Source organism: Dasypus novemcinctus, chromosome 1 (assembly GCF_030445035.2).
Source record: "Dasypus novemcinctus isolate mDasNov1 chromosome 1, mDasNov1.1.hap2, whole genome shotgun sequence".
NCBI lineage: Eukaryota > Metazoa > Chordata > Mammalia > Cingulata > Dasypodidae > Dasypus > Dasypus novemcinctus.
In genome coordinates, this window is record NC_080673.1 from 138,124,445 (window position 1) to 138,150,717 (window position 26,273).

At 36.5% G+C, this 26,273-nt stretch overlaps 1 protein-coding gene across 1 annotated transcript in view; it reads left to right on the forward strand.

The window, feature by feature from the left end:
* Window positions 1-504: 504 nt before the first annotated feature.
* UBA6 (ubiquitin like modifier activating enzyme 6) overlaps window positions 505-26,273 on the forward strand; it is an 85,848-nt gene continuing 60,079 nt past the window's right edge. The window contains exons 1-7 of the mRNA XM_004466872.5: window positions 505-735; window positions 4,184-4,246; window positions 13,346-13,440; window positions 13,939-13,967; window positions 18,019-18,113; window positions 18,645-18,756; window positions 21,599-21,679. Coding sequence (XP_004466929.2) covers window positions 665-735; window positions 4,184-4,246; window positions 13,346-13,440; window positions 13,939-13,967; window positions 18,019-18,113; window positions 18,645-18,756; window positions 21,599-21,679 — 546 coding nt within the window. The 5' untranslated portion in view covers window positions 505-664. The remainder of the gene's footprint in view (window positions 736-4,183; window positions 4,247-13,345; window positions 13,441-13,938; window positions 13,968-18,018; window positions 18,114-18,644; window positions 18,757-21,598; window positions 21,680-26,273) is intronic.

A 26,273-nucleotide genomic window follows, 5' to 3' on the forward strand; every position in this document is an offset into this window, starting at 1 on the left:
GTTCCATAACTTGATCAAGTCATTTAAACTAACCCGAACCTCCTTTCTTTCACCCATAAAATGGATTGGTGGAGGGGGAACAAACTACAAGACCCAAAGTCATTTATAACAAAATCACACGATTCTGTAAAATGAGTGAGTTTCTACCCTATTTTAAGCTATTAAGGGATTAGTTTAATTTTATTCGCCAATGTGAATGACACCATACGCATGTAGTAAACGTCCAAAATTATTTGCCAAATGGGAAATCTGGAGGTATCTATTACCAGCATTCCGGTTTTCCATTTATAAAATGTAGGAGTTTCCTTTTCTAACTGTGAAAGCCAAGGACTTGGCTACACAATTTCTTCCTTTCGCCAGTCGTAGAGCCCTGTGTATTTGACTGTAAACCCACAGGTGGCGTAGAACTCCGTGCTTTCGTTGTATGTATGTCTGCGGGATTTTATCCGCAGCAACCAGCTGGTTGCCGCCACCTACTGTAAAGCCCGCTGTGTGGTCACGCTCAAAGCGGAAACCATGACGCCCCTGGGATTGACGGGAATACGCGGCCGGGCTCGGCGATCCCCGGGCCCGCCCCCTGATGACGTAACCGCTCGCCCCTTGACCCCGCGATCCCGCCCCCTTCCCTGGCTCGGCGTAGCCGGCGGCGGCGTGTGTGGCGGCGATGGAGGAGTTCGAGCAGGTGGCGGCGTCTGAAGGGGAAGAGGCATCCTGTTCTTCCTGGGGGGCCGGCAGGTGAGAGGACAGATTTGGGTCCGAAGGAGCGAGGAGTCCCTGGCGGTACCAGGGTTCCTGCTTTCCGCTTCTCCGGCTCGGTCGGACCGAGAGAGGCCCGAGAGGCCGCGGAGTCGACCCGACCCGGCCTGAGGAGGAAAGTGGAGCGCGCGGGGTGGGTGTGGCGGTTTGGGCTCCACTCCCAGCGGCTCCTGGCTTCTTTGAGGAGAAAGCTCATTTCCCGCCCCTTTCAGCGACGCCTCAGTTCCGGTTGGGGTCCTCCGCGTCACAGGACGTGGGGGTTCCGATCGAGAATTCTGGCCCGGTCGCTTCACGATATCTTTCCAGCTCTGATGCCAAGCATCTTCCCTCCACTTCTCAGTAAAAGAAAAGCTAAAGAGCTCCACTGTGCGCGATCTTCCATAGAGATACTCCTTAGAAAGCTATTACCAAAGGGAACTTGGTAATGATGAATCATTGCAATCGGGACACCCTGAGGCCTCAGTTGCATCCAGTTTTTTAAAAAGAAAGAAGAACTAGGAAAAAAAGTAGACGAGTTACTCATTCTTATTTCCCAGTTTGTGTTGAGAGATTTTCCTTCACTTTCTTCCCGCCCAGCAGCATTGGGGGATGGGCGTGTCTGTGGGTTAGGCCTTTACCAATTTCTAGATTAATAGGTCCTGTTCCATACAGTACAAACAATATTTTCAATCATCTCGTAATTAATAAAGTGAATAGTTATGTCTTGTCCTCTACCAGAATACAATATGCCAAAAGCAGAAGTGACTGGATATATTATTTTCTTCTAAGTGAGGTTGCCCATAAACCCGTAGGTATATGGTGGGCTGTTCAGACTGAACGGGTGCTTTTAGGGCTATGATATTGTCTGCTGTTAACCAACACTGCCAGATTTACTTGGGGATTATTATGTAATACAAACAAAATTCCCCCATTCTGTTATTTGTTTGACTGCCTTATTGATTTTATCTACAGATTTTTTAATAAATTCTTGGGACAAGTCAGTGAGGTAGAACTTTCTGAAAAGAAAATGCTGGTCATATCATTCATTGGCCAAGCTGGTTAGAATATTGCTCTCACATTTTTATTCAAGAGTTTTACCCACTAGACCTTACAAGGGAGACTGCAAGTGAAAGATAGTATAATTAGAAACTAAAATAAAAATTTTTTAAAATTTTATTACAATCCCAAAATCAGTCTGTGTGTGTGTGTTAATTAATTAGATAGATGATTTCTTAGAACACAGCTCTCATCTGGTTCACTTTCATAATTGCACTTTAGGGGTTTTTGTAATAGCTATCCATTTAGTTAGAAGCTGATACCATTTGGTGATACCAATCTATGTTTACTAAGATAAATGATAACATTTTAATCATGTATGTTTACAAATGCTTTGATTTTTTAATTCCAGGCCTAGAAAAAAAAATGGTTTCTAAAACTGACTGTGTGCCTATCACATTATTTTTTAAGAGTCCTGTAATTGATAATTAGTGCTTCCCAGAGCCTGGAAAGGATTATATATTTGCCAAGATGATATTGATCTCAGCACTCAGAGTGGCTCAGACCCAAGTGCCACAGGTTCCCTTTGGCCAGGAACCAACCCTTTTTCCCAGTTTTCCTGCAAATACTATCATTTTTCTTTGTCATAATGTGAAAAAATTGAAATGTACTGCTGTATGAGATGTACTGCTGTAAATATAAGATAGAAACACTTTTTCAAACTAGTACATTCAACTTTTTTCATTTCTAAAATTCATTTATTTAACATATATTTCATGAGTGCTTCATTTGTGTCTACTGTGAGAGGCAGTAGGCGGTATAATGCAGTGTGCAAGAGCTAGACTGCCTGGGTTCAGATCCTGGCTCTGCCATTTACCTGCTCTGTGAACCCAGGCAAGTTACTAAAGTTAATCGCTCTCAGCCTCATTTATTTCTCAGTTGAATTGAGATGTTAATGTACCTATCTTAGGGTTTTGTGAGAGTTAACTGAGTTAGTACTTCTAAAGCACTTTCAATAATGTGTGGCACATTATTAGCTATTGTTATTATTAGCTAGGTACTATTTCAGGTATTTGGAATACAGTAATGAATTTTTAATGGACCATACATTCTAGTGGTAAAGAGGCAGACTACAAACAAGTTAGCAAATGTGTAAGTAATATTTCATTTGATAAGTGATTTGAAGAAAATAGAGCAGGATAGTGAAATAGAGAGTGACCCAGGAGGGAATAGAGAGTGACATCTTATTAATAGAGTGATCAGCAGTGTCCTCTGTGATGAGGTAGCTTTCTAATAGAGGAGTAAATGATAAGGAGAAACAGCTATGCAAAGATCCAAAGGAAGAATATTCCAGGCAGAGGGAATAGCAAGTATAAAAACTGAAGTGAAAGCAAACTTAGTTTTTAAGAAACAGCAACTAGTCCATTGTGGCTGAAGATAGTAACTGGGAGAGTGATGGGAGTTAATTTAAGATTGGAAAGGTAAGCTGGGAGATAGACCATGTAGGCCTGCTGAGGCCATGGTAAGGTGTTTGGATTTTATTCTAAAGGTAAAGGAAATCCACTTGAGGATAGTTCTTAGGAATGAAGTAATATCTGACTATATTTTAAAAGATCAGGCTTTTATTATCTGGAGAATAAACTGAAGGAAAAGAACTAGTAGAAATAGGTAAACTAGTTGGAAGGACTTTCAGGTGAGATATAATGGTTTGGTCTATAATTGTACTTGTTGAAGTAGTAAGAAACTTGTTGAAGTAGATAAAAGATGTCTCTTGAGATCTGCTTTCATGGAAGGGCAGTAAAACTCACAAATGGAAAAAATAAGGGAATCAGTTTAGTAAGAAGACTCCTAGAATTTTGAGCTGAGCAATTTAGGAAATGGTGGTACCAGAAACTGAGTTGGGAGAACTGGGGAAGAATAGGTTGAGCAAAGAGAATTGAGTTCTGTTTTGAGCTTGTTGTGTTTATAATTACAGTTAGGAATCAGAGTAGAGAGATTATTTTAGCAGATGTTTAAAATCTGGGGGCTGGAGGAGATAACAAACATGAAGAAATACACTTGGGTATATAGTGAAAATGTGGATATTGTTAAATTCCATGGGTCTAAATGAGATTATCTAGGGAGAGCATGTAGATAGAGAAGAAAAAGTGCTAAGGCCTGGTTCATGGGGCACTGCGACAAAATTGCTAAAACATAGATCCATCAGAATCTTGAGAATAAAACATTAACCATGGGCTCTAAGACTTTATAGTACATGGTGAACAGCACAAGGAATCATTGAATTTAATTTCAATGTACTTAAAAAGGGTGTGGACAATATATATGTTGGGTTCATAAAACCTCTTTTAGTAACTGGTGAATTGATCCCATGTATAATTGAATGTTACATTATAAAATTAGAATTTAAATAACCATATTTACCTTTATAAAGTTGAATGTTTTTGTATTTCAGCACACATACAAATTTGCCTGTCATGTCAGCAGATTCTGTGGAAATTGATGATGCATTATATAGGTAAGAACCTCATAGAAACTGGAACTTATTTTCCCTATTCATTGTTCTCAAGTAATGGAGTAGTCTACTTGATGAAACTTATATATCCTAAGAGTAGTTTGTTTTCATTTTTACTATAGTCTTAAAGCTATAATAATATATAAATCTCAGTAGCTCTAAGTTTAGGTGATATGACTAAAAGTGATTTTACTACCCACTACAAATTTTATCTCTTGTTTTTGAACAAAAGTATATAGTTATGTTCTTGATAGTCCTGTGAAAAACAATCCAGTTCACTTTATTTAGTTATACAGTTGATTATATCAATATAATCTCATTAACAATATTGTATATTTGTAGTATAAAGACAGTAGAGAAGTACTGAGTGATTGAAGAGCCATGATTTGAATAGAAATCATTTATTCAAAAATAAAGAAAAATAAAAAATCCAAACATTTCTATCACTCCTAAGGATTTTTTTTTTTTTGGTAGGTGGAATTGTTTGTGTGGAAATAGAATACTCTCGATTTAAAAATTATTAGATTTCCTTTTTGGTTACCATGAAAAACAGCAGACTTTATGTAGGTAGAATTTGGAAAGATAGATTCATTGTGTGTTTAGTATCCCTCTACATATTTTTTTTTATGGGATACAAAATTAAATAAGAACTCCATCAGGAGCTGATATGTACCACTTGGTATATTATTTAATTTCAAATGCTAATTTGTGTTATTTATTTGGGAAAAGAGGTAGAAGACTAACACTTAATTTTGCTTTTGTGAAAATTATTTTACCATGTGGTCTTTTGATTTTAAAATATTCTTTAGAAGTCATTTTAGGTTTGCTTTCTTAATCTACAATGATTTTCTTAATGTCCATTTGCTCATGTTCTTCTTGAGATAAGAAATGATAAGTCCTTGAGATATCAGAACATAGGCGTTTATTTATGATTGAGTTATAATCCTTGAGAAAACCTTTTATTATGTCTTTCTAGCTCTGTATTATTGATTAATGAATATAATTTTCAGTAGACCAGAGTCTAAATTTTCCATTTACCATGATATGTAACTAGGCTGCAATTTGCTTGACTAAAAATTTCAGCATAAGCAGTTAACTGTAATTAGAGTTAAGCTATTTTCTTTTTCCTGGCAGATAATATCTTTTGGTGTAAATGTTTATTCTTTGAATGCATGGCTGGTTGCAAACATTTTCTGGTTGTTTACCAGTGTACTTATTTAAATTTTAATCTTTCCTAAAAATTTGTCATGGTGAGTGCAGGTATCAATAAGAAATAATAAATGATAAAGCCAAGAATTTGTGCAAGTACTACTAGTGAATGCTAAAATGGTTACAGGCTACTACTTAATTATAAGTTTTCTTACTAGAAATGTAAAATATTTATGTTACAAAGACCAAAGTGTGAAATTTCCACAAAATAGGGCAGCTTTTATTTTATTTTAAAAATTAATGAATATTCTGGAGGTTTTTTCCTTTCAGTGACAATATGAAAATTGGGAGATAAATTTTTTATAAATAAAATGTAAATGGGAACTGTTGTGTTGTATATATGTTACCAGAACAAAAAGGAAAAAAAAAATTTGAGTCTACTGCTTACTGGGGACTTGTTAGATTCATAACTTTGGGCAGTGATTTTTCTCAGTGCCAAGGCATGAAGTGTGGCCTTTAACCCCTGAAAACTTAAAGAAATGCTGAGGGAGATAGATTTAGGAGTAAGCTCGATGAAGGTCGATTCCAGAAGTTCTTTTGTCTCCCTTCTCTTTTACACAGCCACATAATATAGATTGTCCCTTGGTACAAGTCCAAATACTTTAACATAGCTTACCTTTTCTTCTGTATGCACTGGCCATACCAAACTACTTTCAGCTTACCAAACATGGTTTTTCTACATCTCAATTGTCTTTTCCTTGAGTGACCTTTTGTGCTTGTATTTATTCTTTAAGACTCACTCAGATATCTACTCTGTGATATCTTACCTGAGTTTGTTCTAATCCTTTCTGCTTAACCCTAAAGACCTTATTTTGTTGTTGTTCAGTTATGCTTCATATTGTCCAGTAATGATTGTTTGCATTTCTGTCATTCTATCAGACTGTGGTTTTCTCAGGGTCTTGGATCATGGCACAATACCTAACCCCTAGAAGTTTCTCATTAAATGATTATTGAATGACTGGAATAGTACAGAGTTTAGACTGACTTGTGGTAGGGAACACAGAGGCAAAACAAGAATGGTTGGCAGTTAAGTGGCTATGCATTAAACTACCAGAATTGCAAGAATCAAAAGATATGACAGATAAGTCTGAAAAAGGCATGAAAGGTATTAACAATAGGAGATATTAAAGATACTTATACATTTCACCTTGAGGCAAAAAGCAGTATCAGGGAAATATGCAACATTCCCATCTTCTGGATTCTGACATGAAAGTTTGGTTGTGTTTTCCTGTTTTTTTGGATGCCTGATAATTTTTTGATGTATGCCAGATATTGTGAATTTTACCTTTTTCATTGTTAGATAACTTTATATTCTTTTAACCATTCTTGAACTTTGTTCAGACACTGGATAGCTCAGGAGTCTTAGAAACAATTTGATTCTTTCAAGTCTCACTTTTAAGCTTTGAACTTTATTAGGTGAGATCAGAGGAATCTTTAGTCTGAGATGACTTTAGTCTGTGGCTAATTTTTCCCCATGCTGATGTACTACCCTTCTTGGTATACTATCTGATGGACTGTGTATTGTGAGTTTTCTCTTGGCTGGTGAGGAATACAAACTATTTTGGGCCCTGAGTAACAGATTGTTCCACCTACCCTTTTCAGGTGATTCTTCCCAGCTTCAGGTTATTTCCTCCTAGGCATACGTTGATCTATACTTAGCTGAAGACTAAAGAGAACCCTCTCCAGATCCCTAGAGCCCTGTCTGTGCAGCTCTTGCTCTTTAGCATTCTGCCCTGCAAATTGTAGCCTTTTAAATTCTCAACTCTATCTCTTCAGCTCAGGGAGACTGCAGGCTCCATTTATACTTCCCTCTCTGCATTGCCACCTGGAAACTCTCCAATCCATAGCTAGGGCGATCACAAGGCTTACCTCATTATTGTTTTCTTTCTCATAGTGATTACTCTACTGAGTTGTCTGTTATCCAGTGTCTGAAATCTGTTGCTTCATTTATTTTGTCCAGTTTTTTTTTTTAATTGTTTAAGGCAGGGGGTTAAATTTGGTCCCTCTTACTTCATAATGGTCACAGTAGTCATATGTATATATATCTCTTATATGCCATTCTTTTTCATGTCTTTTCTCTAACCTAGAATGCTTTCCCTTCTTGATTGATTTTTGCATTCCTATTAATTCTTCAGAATTCAGCTTGGATGAACCTCACTTGTGAAGCTTATCATAACCTCACTGATAGAATTACTTCCTCTTCTGTATTTCATGTTCTGATAGCTTCTGATACTTCTACATGTATTACTTAATCATATTGTAGAATTTTTTATTAGCTTTCTCTCATAGTAATACTTCATAGGCATTCCGCTCAGTATTTATATAGTTTTTCTTATTTAATTTAATCCTCATATGAGTTAATTAGCTTGTACCCAAGCTAGTGCCATACTTGAAATAGGTCCTTAATAAATAAATGATTTTTTGAATATAACATTAAAAAAATACAGAGCATAAAAAATAAGTAAATGAATGAAGGCAAGACAACCGTAACTGAAGTCCATCTGGAAAAAAGTGAGTAGACTATTGGGGGGAGACTCAAAATGTGTCATATTAAGAATTATATAAGGAGCTGGAGATGTTTAGCCCAGAAAAGAAGACTCTGGAACCTTAATACCATCTTCAAATGTTTGGAAGTCTGTCACTTATAAGAGGGGTAGATTAGATGAGTTTCCTTTGACCCCATGGAGGTAAAATTATGTCTAGTGATTGAAACTTTAGAGAGATAGTGTACCTTCATAAAAGGGAGAGATTTTACAGATAGGGTTCTCTAAAATAGAGTGGATTTCCTTAATACATACTTTTTTGCTGGATATATTCACTAATGACTACATATCTACTTAATAGAATCAGGTGTAATGTAAATAATTCTGGACTTGAAGGTATACTCTCAGCTCTTTAAATCCCATCTCCACTACTTAGTAACAAAATAAGACCTTCATAAGATTTAAATGCTAATGAATTGCAAAGTACATTGCCTGGCACAAAATAAACACTTAATTAGTACTCTTCCCTTGGTGGTCAGACATTGGAAATGTGGGTGACTTAGGTGATTGTTTAGACTTTGTCTGAAATGACATGATTCTTTGGAAAACTTTGGTTCATGTCTTCATTTTATTGTTTTCTCTGTATTTGTGTCATGTTTAACCACATTTATGTCATTTTTATTCATTATTTGTCTAAGCAGCCTTAAAAATAATCCATGAGTATGACACAGCTGAGATGAAAAACATATTTTTAACATTGTTCTTGTGGGCTGAACATAGAATAAAGAATTCAAGTCCTCTGTTTGGTAGAGCATATAAATAGTATTCTTTTGTGCCTGTTCATTCCTCTCATTAATTTAAAAAAATTCTTACTATGTGCCTATGATATGCCAGGCCCTGTTATACACTGGAGACACAATGGTAAATAGAACGAAGACCCTTTCCTCCAGGGACCTACAGTCTCCTAGGAGAGATAGACAAATAAATAGTGAAAATACACTATGATAAGTGTGAATAGATTGAATATGGGGTATGTAGTATACATAAAAGATGATCCAACCCTATCTTGAGATAGAATAGCTGAGACATAAAGAATGAGTAGGCATTATTCATGCTTAGAAGGTTGGGAGAGAGGAATAATCCAACGGTCTACAGGCCAAAGAGGACAAACCACATTTGGGGAATTGAAAACATTTAATACTGGAGCATGGAGTTTGATGGAGGAGTGGTAAAAGATGAGACTGGAGAAGTAACCAGTGGCTAGATTTTGAATGACCTTGTGGCTCATGTTTAGAACTTTAGACTTCATCCTAAGAGAAATGGAAAACCATTGTGGGTTTTTGAAGTAGGAGAAATTAACCAGATTTGTACTTCAGAAAGATCATTCATCTTTCTTAACAGGAATTTATAGATTATATGTATAACTGAAAAATCAAGAAATAGAAATATAAACCTATTACTTAGGAATAAGGAGGTAAATACTAGAAGAAAGAGATAAAAGAATTGAAAATGATTGTGTTTGGGGATTGAAATCAGGGCAGGGAACTGATTTTTTTTTTTCTCCTAAACTTTGTAGAATGATTTGACTTTCTCCGTCTACATGTAGTGTAGCATAATAGTTAAGATGACAGATGCTAAGGCCAGGCTTCTTCTTGGCTCACTTTTAACTTAATTTCTCTGTGCTTAAGATTCCCTATCTGTAAAAATTGGAATTATTCTAGACTTCGCTCATCAAATTTTTGTGAGAATTAAATGATAATGGAAGTATTACATATCAAAGCTTTGAATGCTGCTAAAGAACAAAGTTTTACATGTGCCTTTTAGAAAAGAAAGCCTGAAAATTGAGTAAAATACTATATTTCAAGAAATTAGAAAGAAGAAAATCAGTAATAATGTTTAGAGTAGATGTTAGCATAGATGACATTACAAGGGCCAGGCCTATTATACAACTTTTCTTGCACTGCAAAGATGTGGAACTAGAGATTTCCAAACACTGCCAGAAGGAGAATACATTAGTATAGCCACTTTGGAAAAGTTTGGCATTATCTAATAAAGTTGAAGGTACATACACTTTGACCTTGCATGGCTCTAATAGGCACATACCACAGAGGAACTTACACAAATGCACCGGGAAATGTATATAAGAATGCTTGTAGCTCCATTATTGGTAATGCTCCCAAACTGTAAAATAAATAATATTATTATTATAATAGAATACTATACAGAAATGAAAATTAATGAACAACTATATGCAACAATATGTATGAATCTCACAAATATAATTTCAGTTAAAAGAGGCAAGACACAGAAAAAGCCATACAATATGGTCCCATTTATATAAAGTTCAATAACAGGTGTATAGCAAACTGCTACACTCCACACTCTGACTTCCAAATAGACATTACAATATTCAAGAAAACCTTAAATCAGTAAAAATGCAAGTACTAAATCATATCACAATCAATTTAAAGAAATAGTTTGTCTTGGGGCAAAGTTCTGCTTGGATGTAGACCTCTGAAATTACAAAACAATTTATCTGTTTCCAATACACAAATGGACAGAAAAAGGATAAACATTTTCATTACAATAAGGAGAAACTGTGATGGAAACATGAGTCACAGGTCCTCTACATTTCAGTAAACCTGCAGGATATGCTTCATTAGATGTCAAAGTCTGAGAGTCACTCTTAGAGATGATGGTTTCTTCTCCTTGGTGCCCTACAGGAACCCACCCTTTCCACAGGCTTGCCCAATGACCATTTTCTTGGTTCCACCCTCATCAAGTATCTGGGTGTCGACCAGACTCCAGACTTCACACTCCAAGAGTGTTGGGGTGATTGCTACACCTTACCCAATCTTTGGGTTAGAGTCTTAACACCTCTAGAACAGTGACACGAAGACAACGTTCCCCTTAACCTTTGGCATACAGGCTCAACCTTCTCAGAGCAAGGAGTTGACTGCCTGGCCTTCCCTGATCTATGGGGGGAAGGTCCACCCCTCTCAGACCTGTGGGGTGCTGACCTTAACCACCCTAATCCTTGTGGAATGTGCTCCACCCTCTCTGTACCCTGGGCAGCAAAACTCTCCCAGAACATCCAAAGGAACACCCACCCTCTTTAACTGCTGGGGTAAATTCACCCTCCTCTGTACACATGGTTGGGGATCCTCTCTTGGCCCAAGGTGATGTCTTAATTTCTGATCTCTGCTTCCATGACTTTCCTTTTAAAGTTGTTCTCCTTCAGTCTCTCCTTTCCGTGTCCCTTTTAGTCCAAGCTGACAGTGGTTTTGTTCATACAAGTCTCTTAAAAATTTGTTGGTTTAGCATGCAAGAAGCAGAGGTCCAAGTCATCAGACTGTAAGACTTTCCACAGCTCATTCTGAGATAACTTCTAAATAACTTCTAAATAAAAAAGATAACTTGTAAATCCTGATTTACAAGTTCCAAGTTAAGTCCTCCAATGGGGCACTTTCATCTGGGAGCTTGATTTCCAGAGGCTTGGAATTTCCAGAATCAGTTTTTGTTTTCTTTGTATCTGACATTCATTCCCCAGCATCTCTCTCTCATCTAGCATTTTGCTATAAGCTGCAAGCAGAAGCCAAGCCTCATTCTCCATGTTTACTTTGGAAATTTCTTCAGCTAAATGCCCAGGCTCACCATTTTCAAGTTCTGCCTTCCATAAGACACCAGGAATTAATCTTGCTAAGTTTAAAACATGGATCGCCTTTCCTCCAGTTTCTAGTAATAGTTTCATCATTTACTTCTAAGGCATCATAAAAAGTCTCTTTAGTGTCTATATTGCTAGCAACAGTCTCTTCAAAGCAATCTAGGCCTCTTCCATCAAGCATTTCACAATTCTTCCAAAAAATACCCCTTACCCATTTATAAAACCATCCCAGCATTTTGGTAATTGCAATTTTTACTTCCCCACTCGTTGGTACCAAATTCTATATTAGTCAGCCAAAGGGGTGCTGATTCAAACTGTCAGGAATCAGTTGGTTTTTATAAAGGGTATTTATTTGGGGTAGGAACTTACAGATACCAGGCCATAAAGTGTAGGTTACTTCCCTCACTGAAGTTGTTTCCACATGTTGGAGCAAGATGGCTGCCAATGTCTGTCATGGTTTAGGCTTCCTAGATTCCTCTATTCCTGGGGCTTGCTTCTCTTTCCTCTGTGTGCTTACTTCCCAGGACTCCAGCTTAAGAGTTCAGCATCAAACTTCAACATCAAAAACCCTTAAACTCTCTCCTTTGCCATGCCTTTTACTAAACACCCTACTGACGTGGCCCAATCAAAGCCCTAATCATAATTAATCATACCCAGGTACAGACCAGTTTACGAACAGTCCAATATTGATTTTTAGAATTCATAACTATCAAACTGCTACAACGGGCAAGGCTCAAGTATATTATCTGCAGTACACAAAGCTGGTAAGACTGTATAATACACTGTTCTGTACATACCATTGTAGATGTTCGATAAATATTTCATGAATAAATAGATATTTTATCTTTTTGAAATACAGAAGTGTTGAGTACTGATTTTAAAAAAGTAAACCTTTTCAGACTTTTATATTGAATATGAAAAGGTGAAATATCCAAATTAAACAGTGATTATATATTAAACAAATATGTGTTTATATATGAATTCTACAAGGAAATACTGGCAGTCTAGGATATTCTGGAATTATTATTTATATTGGACCCATTTTTCAAAATAATTCTCATATGAAATCATTGGAATGTCCATTATCTTTAAGGAGTCTTAGAGCATTGTTTTCACTGTTATTTCAGATAAACTTTTACTATTCACAGATATTGATATATCTGATATTTTTCATTGCCATTGTGTGTTTTTTTAAATTCTCCTCCTAATCCTGTCTTGTGGCTATTAAAATATATAGCAACAAGATCCTTTATATACTTTATCAGCTTTCACATTTAAAACAATATTCAAAACTACTTAATTTTAAATCATCTGAACTCTGAGAAGAAAACCAGTGTTTTGCTTTTTAGAAATCCTGTTTATACTGAAAGTTTAAAGTTTTAAAGTGAAAAATGGCAAATTCACATGCCTATCAAAGCCACTGAGGTAATAAATGAGAGAAACAAGATGGAGATGTGGCAAATGGAGAACGTCCTCTGCCCTGTCTAAACAGGACGCCTCTGATTCCACTACAGCTAGCTGCCTCTGGGCATGAGAGAATGTGGACCATGGTGTCAATCATCTGATTTTTCAGAATAGGTTGTACATTTAGCAGTTAATCCAGGAATTTTTAAATAATGTTCAAGTCATCCAAAACAAGTCTGTGGACAGGGTCCTGTTCCTAGGCTATTAGTTTGCAAACAACTTCAAAGGAATGTGTAATTTTGGTGACATTGTTTTGTTTGTTTTGGTTATGTTTTCATATAGTCGACAGAGATATGTCCTTGGAGACACAGCAATGCAGAAGATGGCCAAGTCCCATATATTCTTAAGTGGCATGGGTGGTCTTGGTTTGGAAATTGGTAAGCCATATTTTTATTCATCATTTTATGTGACACTTGTAAGAAGCATAAAATAATTTATAAAACTTCACATATTTCATATAAAGGAAATTAGATCTTAGAAGCTTGATCAGACTCATTTTGATTCTTTTGATAAGACTTTTTCATGATACCCTTCTTCCATTAGGAAGCAGTAATTATTCATTGCTTCTCCTTTTGTGATGAAACAACCATTATTAATCATTTCTTATAGCAATTAATTCATTGGGGTAGCACACATACATTAGTGAGCAATGCATTAAAATTTTAAGAGTGATTATTTCAAGCTGGGGTGATTATGGAAAATTTTCTATTTTGTTTGTCTGTATTCTCTAACTTTTTTTTTTACAAGGAACTTGTATTTCTTAATTAGTAAAAAAGTGAAAATCGTCTAGTCAGAGTTGTGACCAAGCTTCTATGAGGATAGATCCAGTATACATTCCTAGTACTAAGCTGTTCCTTTTTCTTTTTACTTTATAGCAAAGAATATTGTTCTTGCAGGGATTAAGGTGAGTAAATACCCTTGGTAATAAGAATTATGTTTTAGGAATCATTAGTAGTAGTTATAATAAGAATTATGTTTTAGGAATCATTAGTAGTAGTTATATTGTTTATACTTTGGCTTATTTTTTCTCCATTTACTATCAAAATTGTGTTTTGGTTTTTTATTCCCCCCCCCCCCCGTTGTCTGCTCTTTGTTCATCCACTGTGTATTCTTCTGCATCTGCTTGCATTATCTGGCAACATTGGGAAACTGTCTCGTTTTTGTTTCATCCCCTTGCTGCATCAGCTCTCTGTGTGTGTGGCACCACTCCTGGGCGGGCTGCGCTTTTTCCACACAGGGCGGCTTTCCTTGCGGGACACACTCCTTGCACATGGGGCTTCCCTACGCAGGGGCACCCCTGTGTGACAGAGCACTCCTTGTGTGCAACAGCACTGTGCATGGGCCAGCTCACCACATGGGTCAGGAGGCCCTGGGGATCAAACCCTGGACCCTCCATATGGTAGACAGATGCTCTTATCAGTTGAGCCACGTCCACTTCCTCAGAATTCTTTTTAGTGTTCTATTTTACCTCCTTTTAAAAAACTTATTAAGATAAATTTCAAAAATATATAAATATAGAAAGACTAACTTAATAAACCCTGATGTACTTAGTATGCTGCTAAGTTATCATTTCATGTTCAGATTTATTTCTCCACTCATCTTTTCATTCCCTAACTCCTCCCCACCAACTACCAAATCATTTCAATTTAAATTTCAGACATGGTATCATATAATTCTTAAGTAGTTTATATTCTAAAAGATAAGGGAGCCTTTGAAAAATGTAATCACCCTAACACTTTCATCCCTAAAAATGTAACAATTCCTTAATGTTGTTGTATTAGTTATCTCTTGCTACAAACAAATTAACCCAAAACTTAGGGGTTTAAACAACATTTGTTATCTTAGTGTATGGGGTTCAGGATTAAGGCATGTCTTAGTTGGATCTTCTGTTTCAGGGTCTCTTATATGGCTACATTCAAGGTATTGGTAGGGTCTGCAGTCATCTCAAAACTATACTGGGGAAAATAATTGCTTCCCAAACTCTCACAGGATTGTTGGCAGATTTAGTTCTTCATGGGTTGTTAACTCAAAGTCTCAGTTCTTGGCTGACTGTTGCCTGGAGACTACGCTCACTCAGTTCCTTCAGAGGTGACCCTTTCTTAAGGCAGCCTTCAGCATGGCAACTTCCTTCATCAAAATAAGCAAGATAGAAGACAAAAGAAGGAATGTGCTAGCAAGATAAACTAGTCACTTGATCCAAGCCACACTCAAGGAGAAGAGATTGTACAAAGACTTGAATACCAGGGAGTGAGTGGGAATCATTGGGGCCATATTAGAAACCTGCCTACTCAAATCATTAAATATCTAATTAGAGTTCAAATTTTTTTAATTGTCTTAATGAAATTTTTTAAAGCATGTTTTGTTCTAATAAGGACCTAAGTATTAATAAACTCCATATATTGAACTTAGTTTCTTTTAATCTATAAGTTTTCCTTCCTTGATTTCTTTCCCCCTTTCAGTTTATTTGTTGAAAAAGCCAGGTCATTTGTACCCTTACACCTGTATTCCCTGTGAACTCATAGTTATATCCAGAGAAGCATATTCAGATATGATTCTTTCGGCAAAACTACTACATGGTTGGTAATGTTTTCTCCCATTAGGAGTCAATAATATTTCATTGTCCCTCTTTCTGTGACTATTAGCTATTAATGATCATTTCCTAGATTTGTAATTTCGTTAGGGGCAACAGTGATACTCTAATTCTTTCATTTCTTCTTTATTTGCTAGCTAGAATACTTACAGAAATAAAGTTTTCTACTTTATTTGGTTTCACTAGTATGTAGTTTGTACATCTATGGAAAAAAAGGTAGAATAAATACTTGATCCCACCCCCCCTTTATTTAGTAGTTTTGAAAAATGATTCTTATCCCCCAACAATGACCAGGGAACTTGTGCGTGGGTATGTATAAGGCTATAAATTCATGCATTTAAATGTATTTGATATGTTTTGATCCATTGTTTTGGTTATTCTCGATGCTCAAATTGTTCCATCTTTGATCATTGGGATCCTCTTCAAGTTATGGAGTCCTTTTGACACAACCTTAGTAGTCTTTGATAGTCACTGTAAGTCTCCGGTGAACATAGCTAAAACCTTGACTATGAAGAAAGACTAAAATTTCTGAGTTTCAAGTTTAGGATTATAGGATATTACTAAAACCTCTGATTCACATTTAGGATTAGAAGGTATTTACTTTGCTTTTATATTTGTATTTCTCTTCTCTCAATCTAAAGATCTTGGTTCCTAATAACATTAACCAAATTGCTTATTTGCTTTATTCTGTATTATTTCCTACATGTATGTAGCATAGTTTCAGAATAACAGTTTTAACATTATTAATCACAGTATAATTACTCAAAACAGTTTGGTTTTATGTCTTTGGGATATACCTCACCTGAATTATGTAGAAAAATTAACTGCTTGTTAAAAGTCGTTTAAAATAATTCCTCTAGGTAACATAAGCAATAGTTTGGCCCATTTATTCATTTTCCTTTGGCTTTCTGGGTTTGCTTTTTACTGTTATTTTATTTAGTTTTAGAATTATGTGAGCTTTTATATGGGTCAAAGTCAAATCTATAAAATAAGATATATTAAGGTAAGCCCAGCTTCTGTCTGCCCTATTCTACCCCCACCCCCAATTAGGTCACCCCACTTTTTTATTTGGTTTATTGTCATTTTAAATATAAACAAATACATATATTCATGCATTCATGTGTGTATGTACATATTTATCCCACCTGCTTTTCCTTGATAAGGTGCCGTATTTTCTCTACCTTGCTTTTCCACTTAACAGCATATCCTGGAGATCACTCCATAATATAAATAAAGATAAATTTTATTCTTTCTTATAGCTGCATGGATATACAATGTGTGGATGTATCATATAATTATGCCTATTTCCCCAATTTGGACATTTTGATTGTTTACAGTGTTTTGGTCTTATAAATAGTGCTTAAGCAAACACCCTGATGTGTTGTGTTTAGTATTTTTCCCAGTGTGTCTTTGGGGTAGATTCTAGAAGTAGAATATATCATATTGCTAGAGATTGCCAAATTCCTTTCCATTGAGTTTGTGCCACTTCACATTTCCACTAGGAATGTTCGTGTGTACCTAATTCACACCATCCTCACCAATAATGTAATTGCCAAACTTATATTTCATTCCTGTAATTATGTAAAAGATTGAACATCTTTGTATGTTTTTAAGAGCCATATATTTCTTTTTCAGTATACTCCATTTTCATATATCTTGCCATTTTTCAATACGTTTTATGTGCTGTGATAAAAATTACAACTGCTTTCTTTTCCTCAGTCAGTTGTGTCTTTGAACATGGAGCATTTAAAAATGTTTGTATGTATGAATTTTCTTGATTTTTGTGTTGCTTTTTATGATATGCTGCTACTTTCCTAAATTTAAATTCTTTTTTTTTTAATTTTTTTAAGACTTTTTTTTTTTTTATTTCTCTCCCCTTCCTTCCTCCCCCCCCCTTGTCTGCTCTCTGTATCCATTAGCTGTGTGTTCTTCTGTGACCACTTCTATCCTTATCAGCGGCACCGGGAATCTGTTTCTTTTCGATGCATCATCTTGTTGTATCAGCTCTCTGTGTGTACAGTGCCATTCTTAGGCAGGCTGTACTTTTTTCGCACTGGGCAGCTCTCCTTACGGGGCACACTCCTTGCGCGTGGGGCTCCCCTACATGGGGGACACCCATGCGTGGCTCAGCACTCTTTGCACACATCAGTACTGCGCATTGGCCACCTCCACACAGGTCAAGAAGGCCTGGGGTTTGAACCGTGGACCTCCCATGTGATAGGAATACACCCTATCCATTGGGCCAAGTCTGCTTCCCTTAAATTCTCTTATACAGCATAATACCTACAATACAAGTAAATATTGAAGATAGTGAATATCCTTGCCTTATTCCTAACGTTTACAGATCCTTTTCTTTTCTTTGAAGGCACTTACAATTCATGATACAAAAAAATGTCAAGCATGGGATCTAGGAACCAACTTCTTTCTCTGTGAAGATGATGTTGTTAATATGAGAAACAGGTGATATTAAAATATTTTCATGTTGTATCATAAGATTTTTTTTACTCCTAACTACTTAGAGAATATTTTCTGTATTCAGAGTACTAGTCAGTCATAGTCAACTTATTAACCATAAGTTTACACTACCATATATCAATAAATATTTACTTACACTTATTTAATCATTTATATTTGTCAGATTTTTGAAACACATTGCCACCTAGAAATGAATTGCTTTAAGATGATTAAAGGAGGTCTTTAGCATTGCTGAATCATTAAGAGACTTGAGCTTAGAACTTGGAAATAACTGTTAAGAAACACTGAAATTGTATGGCTTACTGTGGCATGCTACAGTGTGCTGTATCTCCAGATTTTACATGTATCCATAAAAACGAAGTCTTGGCTCTTTTTTTTTCCTACAGTTTATTAAGCTTCCATTGAAATTTTGTACTATGTAAGGTTCCTCTGATGTCATTAAAGTGTCCAAGTTTGAAAGATTGATTATACTGAATGAAAGAACAGTAGAGGTTATTTGCTTATTTGTCTATTTAGGGCTGATGCTGTACTTCAACACATTGCAGAACTAAATCCATATGTTCACGTCACATCAACTTCTGTTCCTTTAAATGAAAATACAGATCTCTCCTTCTTAGATAAGTATCAGGTTGGTACTCCATTTTATATTCAATGTTATTGAAAGATTCCAAGGCAAATTGGTATGTGTATTAAGATGGTATAACTAATTTAACCTAGTGTGTTGAGGATGAGAACAATGTATTTCAAGTTATAAGACTTCCATTAGAATAATACCTCTCAAATGTTCTGTTTTAGGGAAAGAGTCCAAGAACTGCTGACCAAGTAATTGTATTTGTCAATTATTTTCACAGTAATCTGAATAACAAACTATCCAATCCTCAGTTATTTATAGAAACATATTTATTTATTTCTTATGCCTTACATGTCATTTGGAGTTCAGCTGTTTTAGGCTGAACTCAGCTGGGCTTGAACTCCAGACTCTGCATTCTGCTTCATGTGTCTCTTTTCTGGGACCAACAAGCTACCCAAGGCATATTTTTGTGGCAAGAGCAGAAATATAAAAGGAAAGTCCAACCACACAAGCACATCTCAAGCCTTTTCTGTTACTTCCTTCAGCATCTCATTGAAAGCAAGTCACATGTTCAAACCCAAGTAATTCAAGGGAAGTACACTCTGCTGTTCGTAAGGTTATGGACCAAGGTTGATGTGGAAGACGATTAGGGGAGTAATGACTAATTCACTCTTCCACAGATAACAATTCCTTAAAAAATAATAAAAATTCCCGGCACCTTGGATGCTCTGAAAGTGACTGGGATGACCCTGACTTTCACTGCGATTAAATCATGCTGTTACTCATTTCAAAACTAGTGAGCTGTCCATTGTATGCTGGATAACTTGAAATCTGCCCTGCTACAAAACACCTAGAAAGTTTAAAGACCTCTTTAAATGACTGCCTGAGTTCAAAATAATATAAGGGAGATACTCAGAGATGAAAAATGAAAGTTAGCTAAAAGAAGACTAGTGAGCTGTTAGCTGTGGTCACTCTTAGGGACAGTTGTCTTTCTCGGTGACCAAGATTCTTGGGAATTAATGGACACACAGAAACAGAGGTGTAGAACTGCATTTGTCTACATGAGGTAAGAAGTTAAGTAAAGACCTCTCGACTCATGGTAAAGCTAGAACTTCGGACAGAGCTACATCCTTAATGAAAGGATGGACAAGAAAATTTCTGCCCATAAGAACAAGACGTTTGTCTGGTTTTTTTTGGGGGGGGGGGCTCTGGGTGAAAACATGAAGGTCGTCGCTGGGAATTCATAATCATGTGTCAGCATTTACACAGCTTTAGAGATAAACTTAATAATCGTTTGTAGTCCAGAAATTCTCAAGCTGAGAAAATAACATAAAAAGTGGGGTTAACCTGATAATTCCCTAGAGTGCCAAAAAGAAACAAAACTAAACAGATAGCTGCGTGGATATACATCCAGAGAAATCACAGCTGAAAATCTAGGAATAATGAAACATGAAACCTCAGATTCAAAGTGTTGGAATTAGGGTTTAATTTTACTCTGTTAACATGCTAATGAGTTAGCCTGTAGCTGTTTTATAGCTATCTTGGCAGAATACATGAAATTTCTGGGTGAGAGACAAAGGCCTTTGTTGCTCAGGCAGAAGAAGTATGAGCATCATGTTTACATCCTTTTCCTCTTGCCCACCCCAGGTCACACAAAGGGCACATGTAATGGGTTGTGCTGGAGGAGAAGAACACTGAGCTTGGGAAACCTATTTAATAGCAAGCAGTAAACAAGCCTGCTCTTGGTCCCAGTCAGTCCTTCAAGTTTGTGCATTGCAGATACAACCCTGACAAATGGCCTAGCATTTATGATATATCCAGCAGGATGTGTAGATGTACAAGAGACTCATGGAAGACGCACACCAAATTCTGATAAATAAATCCACACCTGGACACTTGCAAAACTGAGTCCTCCAGGTCTCAGTTCAACTGGAAATGAGCAGTTGAATAAAGCTCTGGACTCAGTCTAGGTCTGCTTTTGCCATTTGGTAGATTATTGACCTTAAGAAAGTATTTGACCTCTTTGACCCTCATTTACTTATGATAAAATCTGATTAATAAAATCTTCTCTACTTATTTCACTGGGTAGTAATAAAAACTTAGATAAAGTAAGCATTGAAAATTATCATTTGCTTGCTGTCTTAAATACCAGAACTTAGTGGATGTATAATGACATAAAAACAAAAGTTTGTTGTACTGTGAATCTTTTGAATCTCAAAAGCAAAAGAAAGCTAATGTCCTTTAAAAAATGTAATTGTGTTACTCCTTTAAACTAGCATGAAAAGAATATTCTGGTGGCTAGATCAGTATTCTGGGGCATTAAAATATAAAACAAAATGTCTGGTAGCTTGGAATATAGATTCTACCTAGGATATTAAAGTTTGCCTTTAATTGTGAGGCCATTGATGATAATTGAATTTAATGTGGGTAGGTATGGCCCTGTAGATATTATTTTTACTTTTGCTCTTCGATACTCCTAAAGGTATTAACCTTAGAATGAAATATAATATGATAGTTGTTTTCTTTTTTTAAGAAGAATAACTGTTTTGTTTTATTTTTCATTTTATTTTATTTTTTTTCAAATAGTGGGCCAGGGGATTGAACTGGGACCCCATATGTGAGAAACCAGTGCTCAACCACTGAACTCCACTGGCTCTCCTTTTCATTTGTTTTGCTTGCTTGTTTTTTTATTTTTAGGAGGCACTGGAACCAAACCCTGGGCCTTACCATGTGGGAAGGATGTGGGAAGCAGGTGCTCAATGGCTTCAGCCACATCCTTTCCCACCAATGTATTTTTCATATAATGCAAACTGGTATGTTTTGGGTCTTAGAAATTGTATGTTACCTAAGTAATTGTGGATTTTTCTAATCTGTTAATTTCTTGTTTTTTTCTCAACAGTGTGTAGTATTGACTGAGATCAAACTTTCCTTGCAGAAGAAGATCAATGACTTTTGCCGTTCTCAATGCCCTCCTATTAAGGTAATGTTATAATTTAATAATGACACAGTTAACCAAAGGACCAAGGACACTTTCACTATCAGAATCTGCAGTTCTTTGGTGAGCTATATAAAAAGCTGTCTACCTGAGGACAATAACATTAAGACCCTTCTTTTTAATTTTGAGACCATGTTTATTTCCTGTTCTTAAAACAAGAGTTGAAATTTTGGTTTAAAGCTATTGCCAAAACTAAAGAAGAATTAAGGTTAGGAATATAACAGATGATAAATATTGAATTCATAATGTAATTTTGAACATGGTTTGATGGTGGTTTTCAAGAGGTTCATTTGTTCATGAGCATTCATTTAGCGTTCACTGTACCAGACACAGTTTTAGACACTAAGAATACATTGATGGAAAGTTCAAATTTTCCTACCTTCAGAAAAATTGTCTTCTAGTAGGGAAAATGTATAGTAAAGAAGAAAATAAATACATGAAATGTTTTCAAATGGTTCAAGTCCTGTGAAAAAAGATTAAAGCTGAATAAAAGATAGAGCATAATGTCCAGATGATATTGGGAGAGGTGACGGTTCTGGTTCTCTTAGATTAGAAGATTAGGGAAATACTCTCTGAGAAGATATCTGAGTAGCTCCTTGAATAATGAGAAAAGGCCAGCCATCTGAAGATCTGACTAGAGCAATCAGATCAGGGGAACATTTAGTGTAAAGATCCACAAATATAAAAATGAGCTTAGTGTCTTTGAAGAACAGCAAGAGAAGGTATTAGGAAAACCTGCAGAGAAGATGGCAGAATAAGGAGTTCCAGAACTTGGCACTTCCACCAAAACAATTAAACAGCCAGAAACTGTCCGAAAGAACTATTTTGAAATTATAGGGTCCAGGAAAACACTGTACAGCATCCATGGAAGAGCAGGAGAAAGAGGCTCATTAACTAGAGTAAAGAACTGTAAATTGCTCTCTTCTTGCATTGCTACCAGGGATAGGCACAGCATATGACTGATCACTGCTTTTGACTAGGATTATTGGCAGCCTGACTTTAGGGCAGCTATTGTTTCAGCCCACCCTGGGCTAAGGTGATAAAGGCAGTCATCCCTATCCCAGACAAAAGCATTGGGAGCCATCGTTTCAACCCTCCAAACAGGGCAGAGTTGGTGGAGATTTAAAGATGTAGCACTTCCTCAAGTTAGCTGAAGGCTGCATTTGCTGTCCAGGCCAGGAAAGCTCAGTTTTGGGGAACTGTCAGAGAATTTTTTGGCATCCTTCCTAACCCCTTCCCCAAGGCATTTTGAAGCATAGTGGTACCACCTTGGGTCCCTGGCCATGTTTTGGATAGGAAAGATTAACTTGGGAGAGTCATCTCCAGGCTGACCTTCCTCCCAGGATTTGCCTTTCAGGAAAATGCAGCTCTAGACAACAAGAAGTTTGAAAAACTATGGAGGGGGGAAAAGGATGTAGCTGAAGTGGTTGAGTGCCTGCTATGAGATCCTGGGTTTGATCTCTGGTACAACCATAAAAAGTGTGATACTGGCGAAAAGATAGACATATAGACAATGAGATATAATTGAGATCTGAAATAAACCCTCATGTTTGTGGTGAATTGGTTTTTAACAAGGGTGCCAAAGCCATTTTGGGGGGAGAGAACAGTCTCTTCAACAAATGTTTGCAGACAACTTGATATCTATGTGCAAAAGAGTAAAAATGGACTCTAACCTCATACCATATATAAAAATTAACTCAAAATGGATCAAAGGCCTAATGTAAGAGCTAAAAGCATAGAATTATAAGAAGGAAAAACGGGTGAATATTCATGACCTTGGATTTGGCAATGGTTTGTAAGATGTGACACCAAAAGTACCAACAAAAAAAAATAATAAATTGTATTTCATCAAAATTTTTCTCAAAAAATTGTGCTGCAGAAGGAAATACCAAGAAATAAAAAATAAAATAAAAATAAGCTATGGGGACGTGGACTTGGTCCAATGGATAGGGTGTCCGCCTACCACATGAGAGGTCCATGGTTCAAACCCCGAGCCTCCTTGACCTGTGTGGAGCTGGCCCATGCGCAGTGCTGATGAGCACAAGGAGTGCCTGCCATGCAGGGGTGTCCCCCGCATAGGGGAGCCCCACGCGCAAGGAGTGCACCCCGTAAGGAGAGCCGCCCAATGCGAAAGAAAGTGCTGCCTTACCAAGAATGGTGCCACACACACGGAGAGCTGACACAACAAATGCAGTTTCCCGGTGCCACTGATAAGGGCAGAAGTGGTCAGAGAAGAACACACAGCAAATGGACAGAGAGAGCAGACAACCGGGGAGGGGGGGAGGGTGTAAATAAATAAATAAATAATAAACTATGGAGGACAGTCCTGGACAAAGGTGTGCGGACTTCAATCATCCGGAGAGGGAGGTCTGTTTCCTAGGACACAGAATGGACAAACAAACTCCTATAAACAGGAGAACTCCAAAACAAAAACTGAGGACAAGACATAGGCCCAGAAAGACAGAGAAAACCCTGCACACTACATTCACCTTGGGCAGACCTGCCTAATAGGAGAGTTCAAGGAAATCTCTGCCTTATCAACAGCTGGTAAAAAAAAAAACACAAGAATTATTATGCCAAGGACTAATGGAAAATTCACAAATGTGGAAATTAAACAATATACTCTGAAACAACAAATGGGTGAAAGAGGAAATCAAGCTAAATGAGGAAATACCTTGAGGCAAATGAAAATGAAAGTGCAATATAGGAAAACTTATGGGATGCAGCAAAGGCAGCTCTGAGAGTGAAATTTTTAGCTCTAAATGCCTACATTAAAAAAGAAGGAAGACTTTAAATTAGAGATCTAATGTCAAAACCAGAAGAACTTGTAAAAGATGAGCAAACTAAACCCAAAGCAAGCAGAAGAAAGGAAATAATAGATTAGAGTGGAGGTAAATGAAATGGAAAACAAAAAACAATAGAATCAACAAAATTGAAAGTTGGTTCTTTGAAAAAATCAATAAAATTGCTAAACCTTCAGGTAGACAGACAAAAAAGGGTACAAATAATAATAATCAGAAATGAGAAGGGGGGCATTACTATGGACTCCATTGAAATTAAAAGGACTATAAGAGGATACCATAACAACTGTGTACCAGTATGTTTGATAACCTAAATGAAATGGACAGATTTTTAGAAATTCACAAACTACCTACATTAACAAGAAGAAATAGAAGATCTTGACAAACCAATTACTAGTAAAGGGACTGGATCAGTAATTGAAAACAAAAGAAAAGCCCAGGTCCAGATCTGTTTTTCAGAGGGAAATTCTACCACACATTCCAAGAAAACTTAACTCCAGTTCTGCTCAAACTCTTCTACAAATTTAAGGGGAAGAAACACTCCCTAACTCATTCTATGAGGCAACTTCAACCTCATACCACATCCAGGTAAAGACATCACAGGAAAAGGAAAGTACAGACCAGTATCTTTTATGAATATGGATTCAAATATCCTCAACAAAAAACTAACAAACTTAACCAACAGCATATATCAGGAATTATACACCATGATCAAATTGGACTTATCCCTGATATGCATGGTTGGTTCAACTAAGAATTTCAGTAAATGTAATATATCACATTAACAGAATGAAAGAAGAAAACCACATGATCATATCAATTGATGCAAAAAAGGCATTTGACAAAAATATATCACATTTTCTTAATAAAAAACACTTAGTAGATATAAAAGGAAACTTCCTCAAAATGATGATGGACATATATGAAAAGCCCATAGCTAACTTGCTACTTAATGGTGAACTATTGAAAGCTTTCCTTCTAAGATCAAGATCAAGAAAAGTATGCCCATCGTCACCACTTTTATTCAACATTGTACTGGATGTTCTTGCCAGAGTAATTTGGCAAGAAAAAGAAATAAAGGCATGGAAATTGGAAAGGAAGAAGTAAAACATCCCCTATTTGCAGTAGGTATAATCCTATATACAGAAAATTCTGAAAAATCCATAACAAAGCTCCCAGAGATAATGTGAATTCAGCAAAGTGACAAGTTACAAGATCAGCACCCAAAAATCATCTAGCAATGAACAGTCAGGGAAGCAATCAAGAAAAGAATTCCATTCACAATAGCAACTAAAAAAATAAAATATCTAATAATAAATCTAACCAAGGATGTAAAAGACTTGTACACAGAAAACTACAAAACATTGCTAAAAGAAGACTGAAATAATTGGAAGGACAGTCCATGTTCATGGATTGGAAGACTAAATATCGTTAAAATGTCAGTACTACCCAAAGCAATTTATATATTCAATGCCGTCCCCATTCAGAATTACCACAACTTTCTTTGCAGGAATGGAAAAGACAGTCATCACATATATTGAAGGGTAGTGAACCCTAAATAGCTTAGCCATCTTGAACAAGAAGAATCAATTTGGAGGGTTCATACTTCTTGATCTTAAAACTTACTACAAAGCCGCAGTAATCGAAACAAGATGGTACTGGTACAAGGACAGCCTTATAGACCAGTGGAATAGAATTGAAAGCTCAGAAATCAACCGTCACATTTATGGCCAGCTAATTTTTGACAAGGTGGCAAAGACCACTCAATTGGGGAAGAA